General features: G+C 40.0%; 1 protein-coding gene across 7 annotated transcripts in view; it reads right to left on the bottom strand.

Moving 5' to 3' along the window:
* Positions 1-944: 944 nt before the first annotated feature.
* The window catches only part of LOC114026041 (solute carrier family 28 member 3-like), a 135,582-nt gene continuing 117,485 nt past the window's right edge, over positions 945-19,041 (bottom strand). For all 7 annotated transcript variants that reach the window (XM_027839636.1, XM_027839637.1, XM_027839634.1 and 4 more), the window contains 4 exons: positions 4,878-4,959; positions 3,930-4,028; positions 3,545-3,665; positions 945-2,337 (listed from right to left, as the gene is read on the bottom strand). In XM_027839636.1, coding sequence (XP_027695437.1) covers positions 2,220-2,337; positions 3,545-3,665; positions 3,930-4,028; positions 4,878-4,959 — 420 coding nt within the window. In that variant the 3' untranslated portion in view covers positions 945-2,219. The remainder of the gene's footprint in view (positions 2,338-3,544; positions 3,666-3,929; positions 4,029-4,877; positions 4,960-19,041) is intronic.

Here is a 19,041-nt window from a genome sequence, read left to right as displayed (position 1 = left end):
GTATTTTTAGGACTTTTTCCTCTTTTACCTATCATTGAATCCTTCAAAGCTGAAAGCAGCTACAAACGATGTAGCAGAGAAACACAAGGCCAGGGGATAACAGTGGAGAGATTATCTTGTTGTCTGGCAGTCTTGTACCCAGAGCAAACCTCCTACAATACTCCCAAGACAAACAGATGTTGATGTTTAAAGACAGGTTCAGTTTGAGAAAGAGACCTAAGGACATTACCATTAAACCCTTGTACCTTGGATACCACCCCGTGATGGGGAGTTAGAGGTCCCTGAACATCAGCCCCTTTGGGTGGAGACCTCTCTCAGGATGCTTAATGCCCATGCTGAGGAAGCTGCCACCAGGAGAGACAACAGGGCAGGACTAGAGAGCAGTTCACCCAAAGTGCATGCTTACATAGTTTTTTGGTGGGAGGGTGTGGCAGAGAGAGGAGAGGAAAGGGGAAGAGAGGAGGGGAAGGGGGAAAGGGAGAGGGAAAGGAGAGGAGAGAGTTTCACCATCTGGTGGCTTCCACTTTCAATGAACTATTCTTACTATCTGATTTTAAACTCAGTTATTTCTACGAGCTAAAGTACTTTCAGCATCTTCTAAATTTTGATAGCCTAGGACAATGCCCCAGTCACCTTGTCTCAGTTATAGCCTTGGCAATTGGAAATGACTAGGAATGGGGTGGAACTTTCTGAGCAAAGACATAGTTTGGCTGATGAGTGGTCTAAGGCTGTTGCAAATAACAATTGTAAATCATAAGATCAGCTTTCTTGTACAATATAGAAAGGACTTTTGGTTGTACTTGTTGGTTATGTACTGTTTGTTGGTGTGTTTGGTTCTCCCATCCGACCCATCTCCCCACTGCCCCCCCCTTTTAAATATCTCAGGAACACAGTTGAAAACAGGGACTTACCTTAAAGTGCATTATAGAAATACTAGTAAAAACTATTTAAATATTTTATATTTATTTTCATTGTGCACAAATGTACAGTTGTTGAATTTCACAAACATTTGAAAGGTTAAAGGGAAAGAAACTGTATTCTTAAATCTCCCAACCCTATAAAGTCTCCCAAAATTCTTGGGAGTCAAGCTTATCTGGCCTCAAGGTACAGAAGATAACTTACAAGAGTGAAAATAATACACAGGACACTCTGATTGATTGTTATTGTTTCACTGTAACCTGCTGGGGCTGAGATGATCCCAAACTGATGATCCTGGGTTTTCCCTTTGAATTTCTATTACTGAGTAACACGAATGACACTTTAATAAATATCCTAAATGCTGGGCCTACAAAGTAATTATATCCTTGTGTCTAAGAACTCAGGAATTCTACCCATTAGTCATCAGGGTGCCCCCTCCTGCAATTCTGTGAAGTAGATTCGAACTGGTGGTCTTCCCCTTTTGCCATTGGCAAAACTGAAACACAGAGGCCTAGCCACTTCCCTAGGGTATCATAGCTGGAGACAGCTTTTCTCTCAAAACCATAGATAAGGAATAGTGAATGTGGATTTCACCATGGTAACCATGGTAGCAGATCTTTCTCTTGGTTTTGTTTTTCAAATTGTGCCTCTTAAGAATCTGAGAGTGGAATGGACATTTTCCTCTTACTTTTAGGCATCTTGTCTTATCTCCTTGGGTGGGGGTGACACTGCTTCTCTCTGAAATAGTCAGTTGTCTGCTTTTACATGGACAGTTGCATTGAGACTTTCTAAGGTCTGATGTAAATGTCTTGTTTCAAATCAGACCCAGTGAAATCAGGATGGTCTATAACTGATGATGATTCTAGGGGGTCTCTTTGGACCTCCAGTTCAGGATGTCAAACGAGCGACTGGTGAGCAGAGCTTTTTTTTATTGGTGAATTTATTAGTTTATTAATACCTGTGTTCAGGTGAAGTGTTCTGGAACACCAAACCCAAATGACAATGAAGAGAATAAAGAGATGATTCCATCAGGATATCTGAACAGCCTAGTGTCCTTGTTGGGGAGAGATAGGGGACAGAGGAGGCGAATAGTTTTTGATGGGTCATACTTATTGTTCTCTTTCTCTTCCAGTCCATGCTGATTCCATGTAGAAAAATTAATCTATAAATAGTATCTGATATTCTCCCACAACTCCTCCTTCCCCCAATAAAGAAGTGTGATCACATAAATTCATTTTCACATTGTTCCCTTCAAATTGATTGAAGCTTGTTCTGGGGACCATCTTGGGAAGGGACTAAGCTCAGAATGAAGTAGTGACCCAATCACAGTTAAATGTAGTTGGATTCAGCACCAGACAGCAGCCATTCAAGGTAGATAAGCTTCCTGGTAAAATATCACTGGTGTTGCTGGTGTCAGTGCTGGTGGATAGAGGAAACCCCAAGCCAAAGAGAAAAAAAATAATTAAGTGGATTTTCTAATATGTCAATAAGGCACAAAGACAGTATTTTTCTTCTGGAATTAGGACCATGGTTAGATCTATTAGAATTGCCCGAGGATGGGAAGTCATAGTAACATAACTCTTCATTCCAGCCAGTGCAACCATGGACAAATGACTTTATATATACAGTCATCCTTCCACATCAGGGAGGGTTAAGGGTGTGGTACCCTTGCAACCTGGAAAATCCATATAAAAATTTTTGGCCCTCTCTTTGTACCAGAAAAGTCTGGATTATCATGGTGTTAAAATATAAAATATGTTGAGATTATACAATACTATACATATATTTATTTCTGAGTTTCTAAACTTTTTTCTGTGTCGTCTGTGGCTTCAGCAAAACTCCCTCAAAATTCTCATTTAATTTCTTATACTTACTGTGATATTGAAACCATGATGAGGAAAGTCAGGCTGTGGAAGGGATAACTATGTGTCCTAAAGGATGTCAGGCCTTTTGGGATCAAGCCTTTCCCCAGGGGAGGACTTGTCTCTATAGCACCTTTGAAGGATCTAAGGAGTATAGATTTAAATATGCAAGGGACATTAAAGGCCATTAAGTCTAACTAACCTTTTCCTTTTACAGATGAGGGGAAGGAACTAAGGCACAGAAAAGTTAAGTAACTAGCCCAGGTAACTGAGCCTGAGGTGGGATTTTGACTCTGGTCTCCCTGATTCTAAGTCCAGTACCCTATCCACTACAGCATATTGCCTCACCATCAGGTTGGTCTGGAAAAAGGAAAGGGACATTTTACAGCTGGGACAGGATATTATCAGTTCAGTGATTTTAACCAATATATTATACGTTGAAATGAACATCAGATCTTGATCTCAGTACCAAGTGAACATCTTGACCTCAGAAAGGACCACAGGATGGGAGGGATGGGGGATGGGGAGGCCTGTTCATTATCGAAAGGAAGCCAAAATGAAAGGTTGAGGTTGAAAAGACTATACAAATGCTAGGACCTGACATTTTCATTAGGCCACATTTGCAAAACTTTTCCTTTCTTTGTGTATTGCCTCCTTAAGCTTCCTTTCAAAACTGCCATAATAAGAAAGTATCTCTAGGTCAAACTCTATCATAAGCCTCTTAATAATGGAATATAAAGTAGTTGTAATCAAGGGTACAATACCTGGTAAATAGGTTTTGGCAACAGGTAACTAGCTCAGTTGTGTTGCTAGGTGAAGTTGAGTTGAAGGCATTTTCTAAAAGACTATAGCAATCTATCTCCATGGGAGGGCTGGAGAGTATGCCTAGAAATTAGACATTAGAATGACATTCGTTTAATTAATTCAAGAACAAAAATCTTTGTGTTCCTCCTCTCCCCTTCCCTATCCTCCCCCCCCCCATTCAGCTTTTCCATTTCTACCCACTCTAAGTACAATAGAGGGACCATTTCTCAACCTTTTTTTTTTTTTTTTTTAAAATAAATCCATCCTTTGGGCTTAGGTGAGAAGCCAAAGCTGAAACACTGCCATCTTATGGTCATTAGCAGATAGGCAGGGCAGAGCACTTACCAGCGACACAGGCTGTCATGAAGCTGGCTACAGTACCAGCAATCAGAGCTCTGAAAGCCCCTCCGGCAATGTCCCGCTTCCTGGAAGGAGCCATAGATGCTAGGGAATATGGAACAAGCATGGAGTTGTTAGTGGGTTCAGATAAGGCCTCCCCCAAAATGTATTATCTCCAGAAGGAGCTCTGGGGTTGGACTGTTCAATGCATGCATCTTCTGAATAGAAGTGCCCAGTCAGTTTTTGGTGGGGAGCTCCTCAAGGGGGGAGACAGGAGTTTGACTAGAGTTGTGACTAGGAGGGGGCTGGCGTTTTCTTTAAAGTGCTGAAATTTAGAGACCACTGACAGCTTTAGTGATTCTTCAGCAGGTGGAAACAAGAGTAGCACCTAGTTAGCAAGAGTAATTTACTTAAAATAGAAAACTACCAGATGGTGTGGTTCCTTCCATGAATGGTAGTATGAGCTTCTAGTCTTGACCCTGCCCCACACTTGTAGGGTCTTGGTCTTAACTTGGCAATCTGGCTGAATTTGTCTTAAAAGGTTTCTTCAAGAGTACTTTGTAAGCTGCTTGACACTAGGCATATTTTGTTGTGCTTGCCCTAGGATCCAGAATTACTAGCTATGGCTCTGAGTCTGACCCACTAAAAAGGGCTGAGGCTTTCATACACATATGATATATCCAATTTGGATTCAGTCAAAGGGCTGCACCTGAGGACCTAAAGGGCCACATGTGGCCTTGAGGCCACAGGTTCCCCACCCTGATATATATTGAGGGGGGTGTCTTTTTGTGGCATATGCATTTATTGCTGTATTGTTCCTCTCCTACCTTCCTAGCGCTGGTGAGATCTTTTTCCTGGTATTAGAGAGAATGGGACAGATGAAGTAACCAAGCATTTCAGTTTAAATTGCATCAAAATCACACAGGGGTTTGAAGAAAGAACATTATTACTTACTGAGTCCTCCAATCACTACTCCCAGAGAACCAAAATTGGCAAAGCCACAAAGGGCATAGGTGGCAATGGTTTCAGAGTGAACCTGTAAGGCAAGTAAGACACACCCAGATGAGCAAATGACATGGCCATGGCTGGGAAACATTCACACATATTAAGTTCTGAGGCTTGACTGGCACTCCCATTGACTATTAAAGCAACATGGTATACTAACTACAAAGAACACTGTATTTGCCATCAGAAGAGTTGGGTTAAAATCTTAGCTTTGCTGCTTATTACCAGTGTGACCTAGGGCAACTCTCTACGCTTCAGTTTCCTAGCCTGTAAAATGAAGACATTGGATTAGATGACCTCTAAGATCCCTTCTGGTTCTAAATTTATGACCCATGTAAGTCACCATTGAGCTTGGTTTTTGTGGTTGTGTCTTTTCAGTTGTGTCCAACTCATTGTGACCCATTTTGGGGTTTTCTTAGCAGAGACACCAGAGTGATTTGCCATTTTTTCTCCAGCCCATTTTACAGATGAGGAACTGAGGCAAACAGGGTTAAGTGACTTGCTCAGGGTTACACATTTAGTAAGTGTCTGAGGCCAGATTTGAACTCAGGAGCATGAATCTTCCTTGATTCCAAGCCCAGTGCTCTAATCACTGCACCCCCTAGCTTCCTGTTGACCTTGGTACTTACCCTTTTTATCTCTTTCTCAAATGCTTAGGAAAAAAAGGTGCTCTGTGCAGAGGGAAATCTATCAAATGAGGGCTGGCTGTTTTGGATTTTCCACTTACTAGCCAAGGACCTATGATTCCTTACTCTTTGGAGGAAACAGGAACAGCACAAGGTTCAGCAGTTTTCCTTGATGCCTCACTTACTTTGTATCTTTAGGCAGATAACAAAGCTGCCAAACTTGGCAGATGGAAATGGCAGAAATGAAGCAGAGGTGAAGGTTGTTGCCAAACAATTAATCGCTTTACATCCTCACCCTGACTGAAGTGGATCAGATCTCTGGTTCATCCTGGCCAAGCAACAGGGAGCCACAATCCCACTGTGTGACCTTGGACAAGTCAAAAGCTGCATTGCTTCTCTCAGAATCTCTGCTGTGAGAATTCCCCATAGGAAGTTTAGAGTTCAGGGGTGATAACTCCCTGAATGTAGGAGCCTAGATGAGTTGGCCTCCAGAATTACTTCTAGCCCTATAATTCTAGTAGTGGGTAAGAAAGGAGGGGGAAGGAAGTCATAGGGATGCATAGCACTGGGCTGGATTCAGGCAGCATTCCCATTGTCTCTTCACCTATCACTTCGAAAATAACATTACCAAGTGGAGCCTTAGCCTTCACTTGTTTTCTTCGTTTTAGAGACTCTGTCCAAACAGTCTGAAAGAGCTTGTAACAGTTTACTCTACTGCAAACATGATGGACCCATGAGACAACCACAAAGAGTCAAAAGAAGAAATTATAGGGACTCTAGATCTTGAGCAGGAAGGGGCCTCAGAGGCCATTGAGCATAACCCCCTCGATCTCTTAAAGATGAAAAAAAACTAGGGCAGCTAGGTGGCGCAGTGGATAGAGCACCAGCCCTGGAGTCAGAAGGACCTGAGTTCAAATTTGACCTCAGACACTTACTAACTGACCCTGAGTAAGTCACTTAACCCCAATTGCCTTTAAAAAAAAAAAAGATGGATAAACTAAATGGTCACATGGGAAATAAGCATCAGAGGGTGGGGATTTGAAGCTCAAGCCCCTAACTCCACAGGCAATGCCTCTTTCCTTGTTATCGCTCTACAGATAAAGAATGTGATTGATCCTTGCCCCTTTGTCCTGCCCAATCCTGGAACATTCAGGTTTAGGTCAAAAAATAAACAAAACAAGTAGGGAACCAAGTGTCCCTTTCATCTCTTCCCCTTTACTCAATAACTAGATTTTTAAGCCAACATTCAAGTTGGCTGAATGGGGACGGTTAAGTTTTCCATTTATTACAAGCTTCCCCCCATCCTTTTCTGTTTCTGAGAACCCCTTTGTTGATATTTTCAAACAACACCAAAGCCATAGGACATATATTTGGATCAGAAGAGCGGGTCTGATGTTTGAAGTTCAGGGTGGGTCGAGTTGGATAAGATTAGGTTAGCTTAAGAAGCAAGAATAATGGGGCAGCTAGGTGGCACAGTGGATAGAGCACCAGCCCTGAAGTCAGGAGGACCTGAGTTCAAATCTGGCCTCAGACCAAACACTTGGCACTTACTAGCTGTATGACCCTGGGCACGTCACTTAACCCCAATTGCCTAAAAAAAAAAATAAAATAAGAAGCAAGAATAACTATTGAGAGAAACAGTCTTTTCTTCCGTAGGACCAGTTCTGCCAGGAATGAATAGTACCATGGAGCCCAAGAAGAAATAATCAACCTCATGTGGAGAATCATTTTCTTCCATTGAGAAGCAGACCTTGTATTTAAGTCAGAGTGAACCATATTTTATCATTTGTCTAAGGAACTCTGGGTATTTTCCAAATATCTAACCCTCACAGCACCCATAGGGAGTTAAACAGGATTTATTGTTATCCCTATTCTTAGTGTTGGGGAAACATATTTCTAGGCACTAAATGATTTCTCCAGAGTGATTTGGCAAGCAGGATAATTAGAACACAAGAATCCTAACTCCAGTGGACATTCTTCTTCTAAATGTCTGAGGGTAGATTGGGGGGGTAGAGAAGGTAGAAGTGAGTTTCTTGAAATCTCGATAAAATCAGTTGGTTTTATCCCAATTTTTAATCAGCACTTTTGTTCTTAAGTTGCACCCAGAATGGTGTTTTCACAAAAGTTGTAGGGGTTGCCAAGGTTGTAGGTTCTCTTGCATTATGCAGGATTATTTACTTTTAGTGACTGGCAGTTGGAAATAGAAAACATTTTACTTAATTAAGCCTATTCTCTGCATTTGGCAAGGAAGTGTGATGATACTCAGTCTTAATTAAACATGAAGGACAACTGGCTATGGGTTCTTATTGTAGGAACCCCTCAGGGGTTATCAAGATATGTTGCAGCCACAGCAGGAGAAACTAGAACAGAGACAGAGCCTGGAACAGCTGTATTTGATAAACAGGTAAGTCTCATTGCCAAATGCACAGGACAGAATGTCATCAAAGGTTAAAAAAAAAGGCAACAATGTGAGCAGGAGGTGGTGAGACTAGGAAGGTGGGTATGGCCCCACTGTCCAAAAAAAAAGGCCCCTAGAACATAGTAAAGCAGATTTCTTAACCTGGGGTCCCCTAATACAATGTTGGTGGAGTTGTGAACTAGTCCAGCTATTCTAGAGAACAATTTGGAACTACACAGAAAGGGCTATCAAACTGTGCATACCCTTTGACCCACTACTGCATTCCAAAGAGATCAAAGAAAAGGGGAAAGGATCTACATACACAAAAATGTTTACAGCAGCTCTTTTTGTGGTAGCAAAGAATTGGAAATGGAAGGGATGCCCATCAATTGGGGAATTACTGTACAAATTGTGGTATATGAATGTAATGGAATACTATTGTGCTATAAGAAATGAAGAACAAGATGGTTTCAGAAAAATCTGGGAAGACTCATGAATTCTTGCAAAGTGAAGCAAGCAGAATCATTGTATGCAGTAACAGTAAGCAGTAATATTATAAGGATGATCAACTGTAAAAGACTTAGCTACTCTGATTGAGACAATGATCCAAAACAATTCCATAGGACCCATGATGATGAATGCTATCTACCTCCAGAGAGAGAACTATGAACTCTGAGTGCAGATTGAAGCATGCTATTTAAACTTTTTCCCTTGTTCTTGCTTTTTTTTGGTGTGTTTCCTTTTGTAATTGGCTAATATGGAAATATGTTTTGCATGACTTCACATGTGTAATCAATATCAACTTGCTTGCTTTCTCAAGGAGTGGGGAGGGGTGAGTAGGAGGGAGAGAATTTGGAACTCAAAATTTTAAAAAAGAATGTTAAAAAAATTTTGCATGTAATTAGGAATGTTTAATGAAATTTTTTTTTTAAAAGGCCCCTAGGTGGCTTGGTGTCTGGACTTGTGAGTCAGGAACACCCAAGATGAAATTTTGCCTCAGATGCTTACTAGCTATGTGATGCTGGGCAAGACACTTGAACTCTCTAAGCCTCAGTTTCTGAATTTGTAAAAGAGTGATACTAAAATATTCCTTGCAGGATTCTTGTGAGGATCCGATGAGATGACACATAAAACAAATTTCAATTTCATTATACCTCAGAAATGGGCAAATGCTACAACAGCTCCCCACCCCCACACTCATATGTACACACATCTTTTATTAACTGTATTTCAATATAATTGGTTTCCTCTGTAATCCTATGTATTTTATTTTATTCTTTTAAAAATATTGTTCTAGGGGCAGCTAGGTAGTGCAATGGATAGAGCACTGGCCCTGGAGTCAGGAGGACCTGAATTCAAATCCAGCCTCAGACACTCGATACTTACTAGCTGTGTGACCCTTGGCAAGTCACTTAACCCTCACCAAAAAGCAGGAAAAAAAAATTGTTCTGGAAAGGGTCCATAGGCTTCACCAAATTGACACAAAGAAAGGTTAAGAATACCTGCAATAAAGGGAGCCATTGAAAAAATACTGAGCAAGAGGGAGCTAGGTGGCACAGTGGATACAGTACTGGCCCTGAAGTCAGGAGGACCTGAGTTCAAATGCAGCCTCAGACCAAATACTTGTTATTTATTATCTATGTGACCCTGGGCAAGTCACTTAACCCCAATTCCCTTGAAAGCAAACAAACAAACAAACACTGAGCAGACAAGATAACCTTTGGGATGGTGGCTTCACACTGTCAGCATCCTTATGAAACATTTACTTCAAATAGAGAAGCAGATGCCCTGGTTTACCCTGCTTCTTAGCAGCAATTCAGTGCCCCACACTCTATATTGGAAACACTATATATAGATAATACACAGTCCTATGAATGTGCCCTCTAAAGCTCTAGATAATGATGATGATAATAACAATAATAGTTAGCATTTATGTAGTACTTTAAGATTTGCAAAGTGTTTTACAATTATTACCTCATTCAATTATTATACTCCATCCTCCTTTGCCTCCAAATAGCAACAAGAAACAAAACAACCACCATAATTGTAGTGTGCTCAGCCAACAACCGAGTTTCCCATGTTCCACAATTCTTATGTCCCTCCAAGTTAGAATCCTGGCAAGCGTTGACAATGACAATGATAGCCCATTGACTTTTTTGTCACTTCCCCATGTGTTCAGAGTCTATCTGCTTGGAAATATCATACTTTTTAATGGACATCTATTTGAATGAGTGGCTAGAACAGAGTTCTCTAAAAGGAGGTAATCAGTGAGTTATGGGAGTGAACTGAGGAAGTAGCTTTCTGCTTTTTATAGGAATGGGCCTCCTCCTTTCAAATTCAGCATGTCCCTTCAAAAAAGTATGACCCCATAATCACCCATAGAACTGGCAGAGAGCTTGGAATACAGAAGGGTGTAACTCTGACTCCAACCCTCAGGGGATGCCAAGTAGGCTTTACACACTTAGACTGTGGCCAGACTAAATCAGAAATAGGGTGAAAATGTACACGCAGGTACATGGGCCTTCTGCTCACCGCTTCAGACCTGCTCTCGCCTAAAAGCAGTAGACAACATATCTTTCCCCGGCAGAATGTAAGCTCCTGCTTTAATTTTTTTTCTTTCTATCTCTATCACCTAACACACAGTTGGTGCTTAATGAATGCTTGATGAATATAATGGAATTATTCTTTTATTCTGGTGGGTAATAGAGGAACTATATGTGGCTGGTTTTTTTTCTGTCTGGGCTTGGTTTAAAGCTGAGTTATCTGCAGGGCCTTGTGTCAAATTTGCCTTCCTGGACCCAGGAAGGAGGGACTTCATTCCATTCTTTTTCCAGTAATGTTTGTGTCCCCATGTCTTTAGAATTGGTATGAATGCATATCAGCCATTTTTGTGGGTTTGCATGCTTCTATTGAGAGCCAGAAATTTGAAACTCCACGTCCTTGCAAGCACTCATTAAATAGCTTTCTCCCTCTTGCCTCAAACAAAATTGTCTCCATTTATTACGTGGGCTTCAGCTAGGCAGTATCCTATCATCCATTTGCTTTTAAAGATCTTTGGGGAGGGAGAGGCCATTATTTCCAACCTTTCTGAAAGTAATGTCATTAATAGCAGTAAAGGCCAATAATTTGTGCCTCTGTTAGAGCTTGCTGTTATATGCTTTCCCCTCTGAGCCCCTCAATGCATCTTTCATTTCTGAACTGTACTTTTCACTGTCTTTTCAGATAAATTTTACCCCTTGACCACCTGTCCTACACAGGCAGAGGAGGGTGGGAGGAAACAAGCATTTGCTAAGGGCCTACTGTGTGCCAAGAATTTTAAAAAATTTATTTTATTTTCAATTCACATAACAAAACAAACCTTTCTGTAACAGTACAATAAAAAAAGATGATTGCACATGAAACTGCAAATCTACCATGTACGACTTGCTATTCCCTCCAAATACACAACAAAGTTATCTATCATTTGATCCTCACAGCAATCCTGTGAAGTAGGTACTACACAGTACGGTAGCCAAATCGGACATGGTGACTCTACCCTCAAATGAAGCCTTAGATATTTCTGCTTCTATAACCACTACTTCCTATTTCAAGCCATTACTCCATTCCATTGTTAAACTCATCTTTGTGCATAAATTAATGTTAATCCCCTCCCTCTAAAATCATTAGTGGCTCCCTATTCCCTACTGAGTTCACATTCATTTATCCAGATTTCAAGGTTCTCCATAATCTCCATAATGCCTTCTTACCTCTCTAGGATTATGTCTTGCTTGGTCCATGCACTTTTTAATTTAGCCAAACTGGGCTACTGGCTTTTCCCTAAAGTAAGTCTTATGCCTTTCTGCCTTATTCCCTATGCCTAAAATGCCTGTGCCACTCCCCTTCTCTACCTACTGACTTCTTACCTATCCTTTTTAAAAGTCCAGTTCCAATGTCACCTCTACCAGGAAGTCTTCCCTGATCTTCCCCCCACCCCCATTCCTTTTGCCTTCCAGACCTGACTTGGCACTTATTTTGTGGTGTTCTAATGGCTCTCCCATGTGTCATTTTGTGCAATTGTTATTTGTATATCTATGTGTCATCTCTCCCCACTAGACTGTAAGCTCCATGAAAGCAGCAATCATTTCTTATCTAAACTTGGTATTTCCCCAGCACCTAGTGCTTTTGTCTACAAACACTAAGTGCCTAATAAATACGGTTGAACTTGTCAGTACTCTCTATCATATCATCAGGATGATTGGCTTTCATTGTTACCTGTGGCAGAATTCTGTATAATATCAACATTAAGCACATTCCAACTAAACTTATTTTGCCCATGGTTTCCCATCTTATACACCCAATGGTCTGTGGAGAATTGGAGGCTATTTAAATTCATACTTTCCAAGTGATCAGCTAAATGTTTGTGGAGGGCATGCAGGTCAAGGGTCAAGTCAGGATCTCCCCCAGGAAGATTTGATCTAATGAGTGAGCCCCAGGCTTTATATTGAAATTATCAGTTTCATTCTGTATCTTATTCCAGTGATCCCAACTTTTTAAGCATTTTTAGATTCTTAACTAGAACCCATCTGACTTTAGTCTTCCAGTAAAGGGGAAGAGTTCATGAAGAAGGGGACTCTGGGTTGTAGGACCCAATGAGGCCATCCCTAGTACTTCATGGATTGGGATGGCAAAGGAACCGATGAAGGAACATGAGGACTTGCTCACCACCTATATACCCCTAGAGCCTATGCAAGGAAGTTCTCCACCAACAACATTGCTACTAAACCTTCGTCCAGGAACCTGTGGGAAGAATGGTGCGTGAATCCCAGTGATGAGCAGCAGTTCATCATGGCGGAGAGAAACTGAGTCACAGCACTGGAATGGCAGTGAGTTACTTCATGGCAATTTGCACTCCTTGCTGATCTTACTTTACTCTTGACTCTGTCTGGCTGTTCTCTCTTTCAGGTTAACTCAAACAGAAATGATTCTCCCAGTCCTGTCTCTTAACCTTTCTCTGGCTGCCAGCTATTAACTACTCTAATTTGTCTTAACCCAGTACTATTTTCTGACTTAATGATGCACTTTACAAAAGCTGAGAGGAAGAATGAAAGTTTCCTAATGATATTTTGAGTTTACAGGTGAACAGAGCCCTGTATAGGTTGGGAGAACCAGGCATAAACACATTTGTACCTGGGTGCCAAATTAATTGTAATCAGCTGAGAGACTTAATACTCTTCTTGACAATATATGCAACTGTCATCATTTGAAAATGAATTTGTCATATGGGATTCAGTTTCCTTAACAAATGTCCACATATGTGTGTTGAGAATTTGTGAGAATACAGAGAGCTGAGCATTTCATTTTAAGAACACTGGTTTTAAGGGGCAGCTAGGTGGTGCAGTGGATAGAGCTCTGGCCTTGGAGTTAGGAGGACCTGAGTTCAAATCCAGCCTCAGACACTTGACACTTACTAGCTGTGTGACCCTGGGCAAATCACTTAACCTCAATTGCCTCACCAAAAAACAAACAAAAAAATGTGTAGGGTTAGAACGCTGGTTTTGAGAATTTAAGCCCATAAGATAAGAGTATTTGTTTCTGACAATATGTGTGTATATACCTGTATAATGGGTTAATTTGGTTTGGAAAGAATGCATTTCTTTTTTCCTTTAGCTCTTCATTGGCAAAGGGGGAATTAAGTTACTGATCATTTATACTCTTTTACTCTTTCTCTGAAGACTGCTGCTGCTGGACAGCCAGCAAAAATAGGGAGGAGACCCAACTTCTTATAGGCCCAGCGCAGCTAAAATATTTGTTTTGGGAAATTAGTGACTTGCATTTGGATTACAAAGTGCAAGCAGAGTAATAAACAAACTACAGTTATCCCTTCCACATTGTGACTTTCTCCATCGCTGTTTGATATATCACGGGTTGGCATAAGAAATAAAATGGGAATTTTGGGAGGAGTTTTATGGTAGCCATAGATGATCAGGGCAGCACAAGTCACAGAGCCCATGACCAAATACTTAACCCAAATTTTACAATAAGGTTCTGTGTAACACCCCTTAAAGGAAAAAGAAAAAAATTCAGACTTCTTCCCTGGTATGAAAGGAGGGCCAAAAAATTTTATGCAGATTTCCCAGATTGCAGTGCTTTGCTCCAAGCCCCCACGATGTGGAAGGGATAACTGTAAAAGTTAACAGCCCTTTTGAGTCTCTATAACACCAACAGTCCTTAAGTCAAATAGGGAATAGGACATATGCGTTTAATAATTTGTGCATTATTATGTAGACTGAGATGTGCACAAGATTTCTTTTCAAGATTACTCCATAGAAACACTGACTTTCTCCCAGAAGGAAGGAGGGCTAGCATTATGATCTCTTCCCCTCATTCCCCCTGCTTTTGCATAGTTTTCTTTTTAGATTTGATTAATTAGAATTCTTTACAGGTATAGTTGATAACAAACAAGTGATTAAATAGTTTTGCATATAAATAATGCTAATAGGAAACATTCTATGTTTTGAAAGTCACTTGCTCTGTAAAGTCAACTGTGGAGATAGAAATTATCAGAGATAAACTAGGTTACAAATATTAGATTTCTCCTTTACTCTTACTGACAAAAAAGAGTTGCTTGTATACAGCAGATATGATATCTTCTGTGGTGCCCTTGGCTATGATTACCACAAAGAATGGAGAGTAGGCATGGAATGTTCAATGCACCTGAACCCTGAAAATAATTATGTTATAGAATACTATAAAACTGGCCATGTTATAGAACTGGTAATTTAGCTAGATCTTAGATTCTGGAAGTATTCAACTAACTAGTAGTACAAGCAGCCCAGTGGATAACATTGGCAGCATTTTAGGGAGCCTACGACAGCCTTAGAGAAAGCAAAATATTCTAGCTAGGTTCAACCAAAAAAGTGTGTTTTCTGGGCTGGGAATCTGAGTAGATATGTAGGAGAATTTTCCCCTTGTTATTTATCTTGCTTTCTATTTAATGAAATGTCTCTACTTTGAATTAATTACTCCTTTGTTTTTGATAAAAGAAACATCCAAGACTTAGGAGCTTTGAGTTGAATAGGATGCACCTAAGGGGTAGATTATGAGGTGGATATTTTGAGAAGGGGGCCAAGATTACATGAACCAAGAATAGAACAGAATGAATAGAATTGGTGTCCCACGGAATCTACCCACACTAGGTGGGCTGGGATAGATGTCATCCGTTTCTCAGAGATCCATTGTCTTTTGGCTAAGAGCAGAGGAAAATTGTTAGTTTATCACAGTTCCCCAGCTTATATGGCTAGTTCAGTTTTACTCTCACATTTTAGTAATTAGTTTTTTTTTTTAAAGTATGCTCAGTATTCAGTAGGATGTGAGTGCCTTTTAAGATCTTCCATGCATTCACATGTGTGGGGGATGGAGGGAGTGTGGGCTTGGGGGATTCTTTCTGCCAATGAAGTCATGAATACTGTAGCATAGAATATGGTTTCATGAGATGCTATGCAGAAGAAAAATAATCTGATGTCAGTCAAACCTCCAGTAATAATTACTGAATTTAGCTAAGAAGAACCTTGGAACCTGCAATGGTTTGTGTTACACTAGTGTGGCAGGTGAAAGCTGATTATGACTGAGGAAACTTCACTGGTACAATTTGATGCACTGATGCAATCTCTCCATCATGCATTTCTGTACCTTGAAAATTTCACCATCCTGTGACTAAATTTTTGGTGATAAGTATGTGTGTACATGTGAAATCATATAGCCCACATCAGCTAGTCAGGACTGGGGAAAACGCTGGAAGTTTTGGAAGAGGCAAATGAGAATGGGAAATAATGGGAGCAGAGTGTGATATATCATTCTTTCTACATGCCATCTCTTAATACTATTCATCTGTACTATCATTATAGTAAGAAACATTATGGCACTGTGGATAGGAGACATGCCAGTCAGGAAGTCGTAAAAAGCTGGGTTTGGATAAAGAATATGTGACCAAGAGCAAGTCACCTACTCTCTAGATGCCCCAGGCAACTCTCTAAGACAGTAAATTGTAGGATAGTCACTCATCTGCATTACTAGAGGAAGTTTCCTCACAAGGATTTCCTAGCCCATGAAGACTGTGGCTCTTAAACCTTTTTTTTTTTTTTTTTGTTAATAGCATGCCAATGAGGAGTCACACACAGTATACAGAACAACAGAGTCAGGAATACTTGTAAAGGTGATTTACCTACAATAAAGACAGCCATTTGGTTGAGTTCAAGGTCTGATGTGTTTTGAGGTTAGTGCTTACATGTAATAGGCAAGTTTTTTTTTTATTTTGTGAATACTGTACTGATTATACTGTATATGATGAATGGGTAAATAAAATAATAAACTTTTTATCTGCAATAATAGATAATAATTAACAGATAATAATCTTCAATAACAGATAATAATTCCATGGCATGCCTAGTGAGACTTGAGGCACATCCTTTGAGAACCTCAGATTTTAGAATTCCTAAGTCATAGAAAGGTTCCTGATCCATACTGTGGAAGGTGCATCCACACCGGGAGTTCCATACACTGATGAAATCACAAGTCTGCTCCCAGCCTGACTTCCCCCTCACAAAAAAACCCCACAGGTAATAAGTGGATGCCTACCTACCCCAGCCTGAGCCCATGAGGGGTAAGATTCAAGTGAGACATTGAATCCATGGACAGCTACTATCCTGGAAGAATATGTTGTGATTAATATCATTCTGGTCGCTTCACACTTACATGTTTGTGCTGCAAATATATGAATCAGGATTGTCTTGCTCTAATGCTTTTTATGGGACAATGAAGATGTTTGGAGTAAAATGGACTTAAAAGAATGTGAGAATGTATACACACATTTACACATACATCCAGCAACTTCAACAGTAAACAGATGGAGTTTTCTGAGGAAATCAAGATGCAGTGAATAAAGAATTGATTGGCATATTGATCCCGGAATGTGGAACTAATGATGTTCAAGAACAAAGGTGAATTGGAGAAGAGTTCTTTGAGGGCTAAGACTAGACTGTGACAGGGCTAGCAAACATCATAAAACTGGGACAGGAGGAGTCTAGAGGAACACTGGACCAGGATTGTCAAGACTCATCTCGGATCTTCAGCCTAGAGGGGAAGTGTACCAACATCTAGGTGTGTGGGTCCCAACTGAAATTTTTGCATGCTAGTGCAAAACATGGGGGAAGCCAACAAAACACGGAGACCTATTAGCATATGATGATCCAAAGTCCTAGTAGACACCCAAGATAAAACTTTTGCTCCCTGAGAAATCCTACATATAATAGCAATACCATACCCAGACCATAAAAGAGCTTATATATACTTTGTAAGATGGTTTCCTATTCTGGGGACATAGGCTTTGGGGTCTTCATCTGCCTATGCTGGCTTTATCTATTATACAAATATGCCATACCATGCTTATCTCAGGGAAATCTCTAGTGGCAAGATTTGAGTATTTTAGGGGAGTTCCAGAGTATGAAGGGTCTTAGAAGTCATGGGCAAATCAGTACTAGTCCCACAAACTAGCTTTCACACCTATTAGTCATCAGGAAAGATTTATGATGATCACAGAGATCAAGCCCTGTTTTAACATCAGGAAGTATAGGAGATAAAAACAAGCCTCAATTTCATGCTTCAGAATTAGCTGTAGGAAGCAGAATGATAATGGAAAAATCATACCCTCTTTCTCTCTTGTGCTTGAGAATGGGATGGTTGAAAAGAGAAATGATTAAGGTTTATTTTTTATGCTATGTATTATATTATTATATATGTATTTTATATAGTGTAGTCTTATAAAAATATAACATAATAAAAATACAAGTAAATAAAATAAAAACAAATATAATAATGATATATGCTAATAATATAATAGCTAGCTCTTATAAAGAGCTTTAAGGTTTGCAAAGTACTTTAAAATATCTCATTTGATCTCAACAACTCTATGAAGCAGGTGCTATTATTCTCCCCATTTTACGATGAGGAACCAAGACAAATAGAAAATAAGTGACTTATCCAGTGACTGTATTCCTCATACTTAGTCCAGTGCTCTATCTATTGTGCCACCTAGCTGCCAAGACCTTGGGGCAAAGTTATTTGAACGTATCTATAAGCACTGTAGCAATGTTACCAGTAAAGGTGGGGAATTTGTTAACCAGTTTAGAGATTATAATGTCATTTATTGACCAATGTGGAGTTATTTTTACTGGATTTTACATGTTGTTATTCATCTGAATTAGTCAAGAATAACTGACTCGGAATTGGTTGGACTGTGTAAAATTCTATGTCTAGGTAAGCCAAATGGATTATCTGACTAAACAATCCCATCTTATTAATCTATGCTGAGGACCAGTGAGTTATCCAGCTGGCAAGAGAAGCAGACAAGCAGTATATAGGGGGTAGTAGCATTACTTTTGATCTTGAATTAATGTCACTGGTTTTATACTGTTTACAGTGGCTCTCTAATAATAGTGAGAAAATGCCAGTAGAGTTAAGAGCTATGGAGAAAGGAGAGTTCCATAGGTAAATAGATAAGTATACATCTCAGACTGGGATAGATTCAAGTGAATCACCACAAGCCATGAGCAGGTCCCATTCCAGAAAGTTCAAGTAGGAGATAACCACTTAGCTCTTTCCTCTCTCCTTAAATTTTTTGATCTTGACTCTGGTCTTTCATTGCTCGTTGTCTAAAACCCCAACAGGATAGCACTGGATTTGGAATCAGAGGGCATGGGTTCAAATTCCAACCCCACTGATTGCCACCTATGTGAACTCAGAAAAGTCATTAACCACTCTGGGCCATAGTAGCCTCAACTGTGAAATGGAGGGAACTGGACTAGAAAACTTCTAAAATTCTGTCTAACTCTAAATCTAAATCTGTTATTCTATGAAGGTCATTTATTGGCATGGTACCAGCTAACCCTAGCCTCAAGAAGCCTAAGAGGGAGGATTCTTAGTTAATAAGTTAACTTCAATGTTTTAACCAAAGTTTCAGGTATAAATACTAAGCCATTCTGAGTGAAGCATAAAGTTGCTTTTTTGTTGTTATTGTTAAGCAATCATTTATTTTTCAATTTATATGTATTTAATC

The sequence above is a fragment of the Vombatus ursinus genome, unplaced genomic scaffold (assembly GCF_900497805.2).
Source record: "Vombatus ursinus unplaced genomic scaffold, bare-nosed wombat genome assembly UNPS02014832.1, whole genome shotgun sequence".
Classification (NCBI taxonomy): domain Eukaryota; kingdom Metazoa; phylum Chordata; class Mammalia; order Diprotodontia; family Vombatidae; genus Vombatus; species Vombatus ursinus.
The sequence above is the reverse complement of the archived record's forward strand: the minus strand, read 5'-3'. Positions and strand labels throughout refer to the sequence as shown.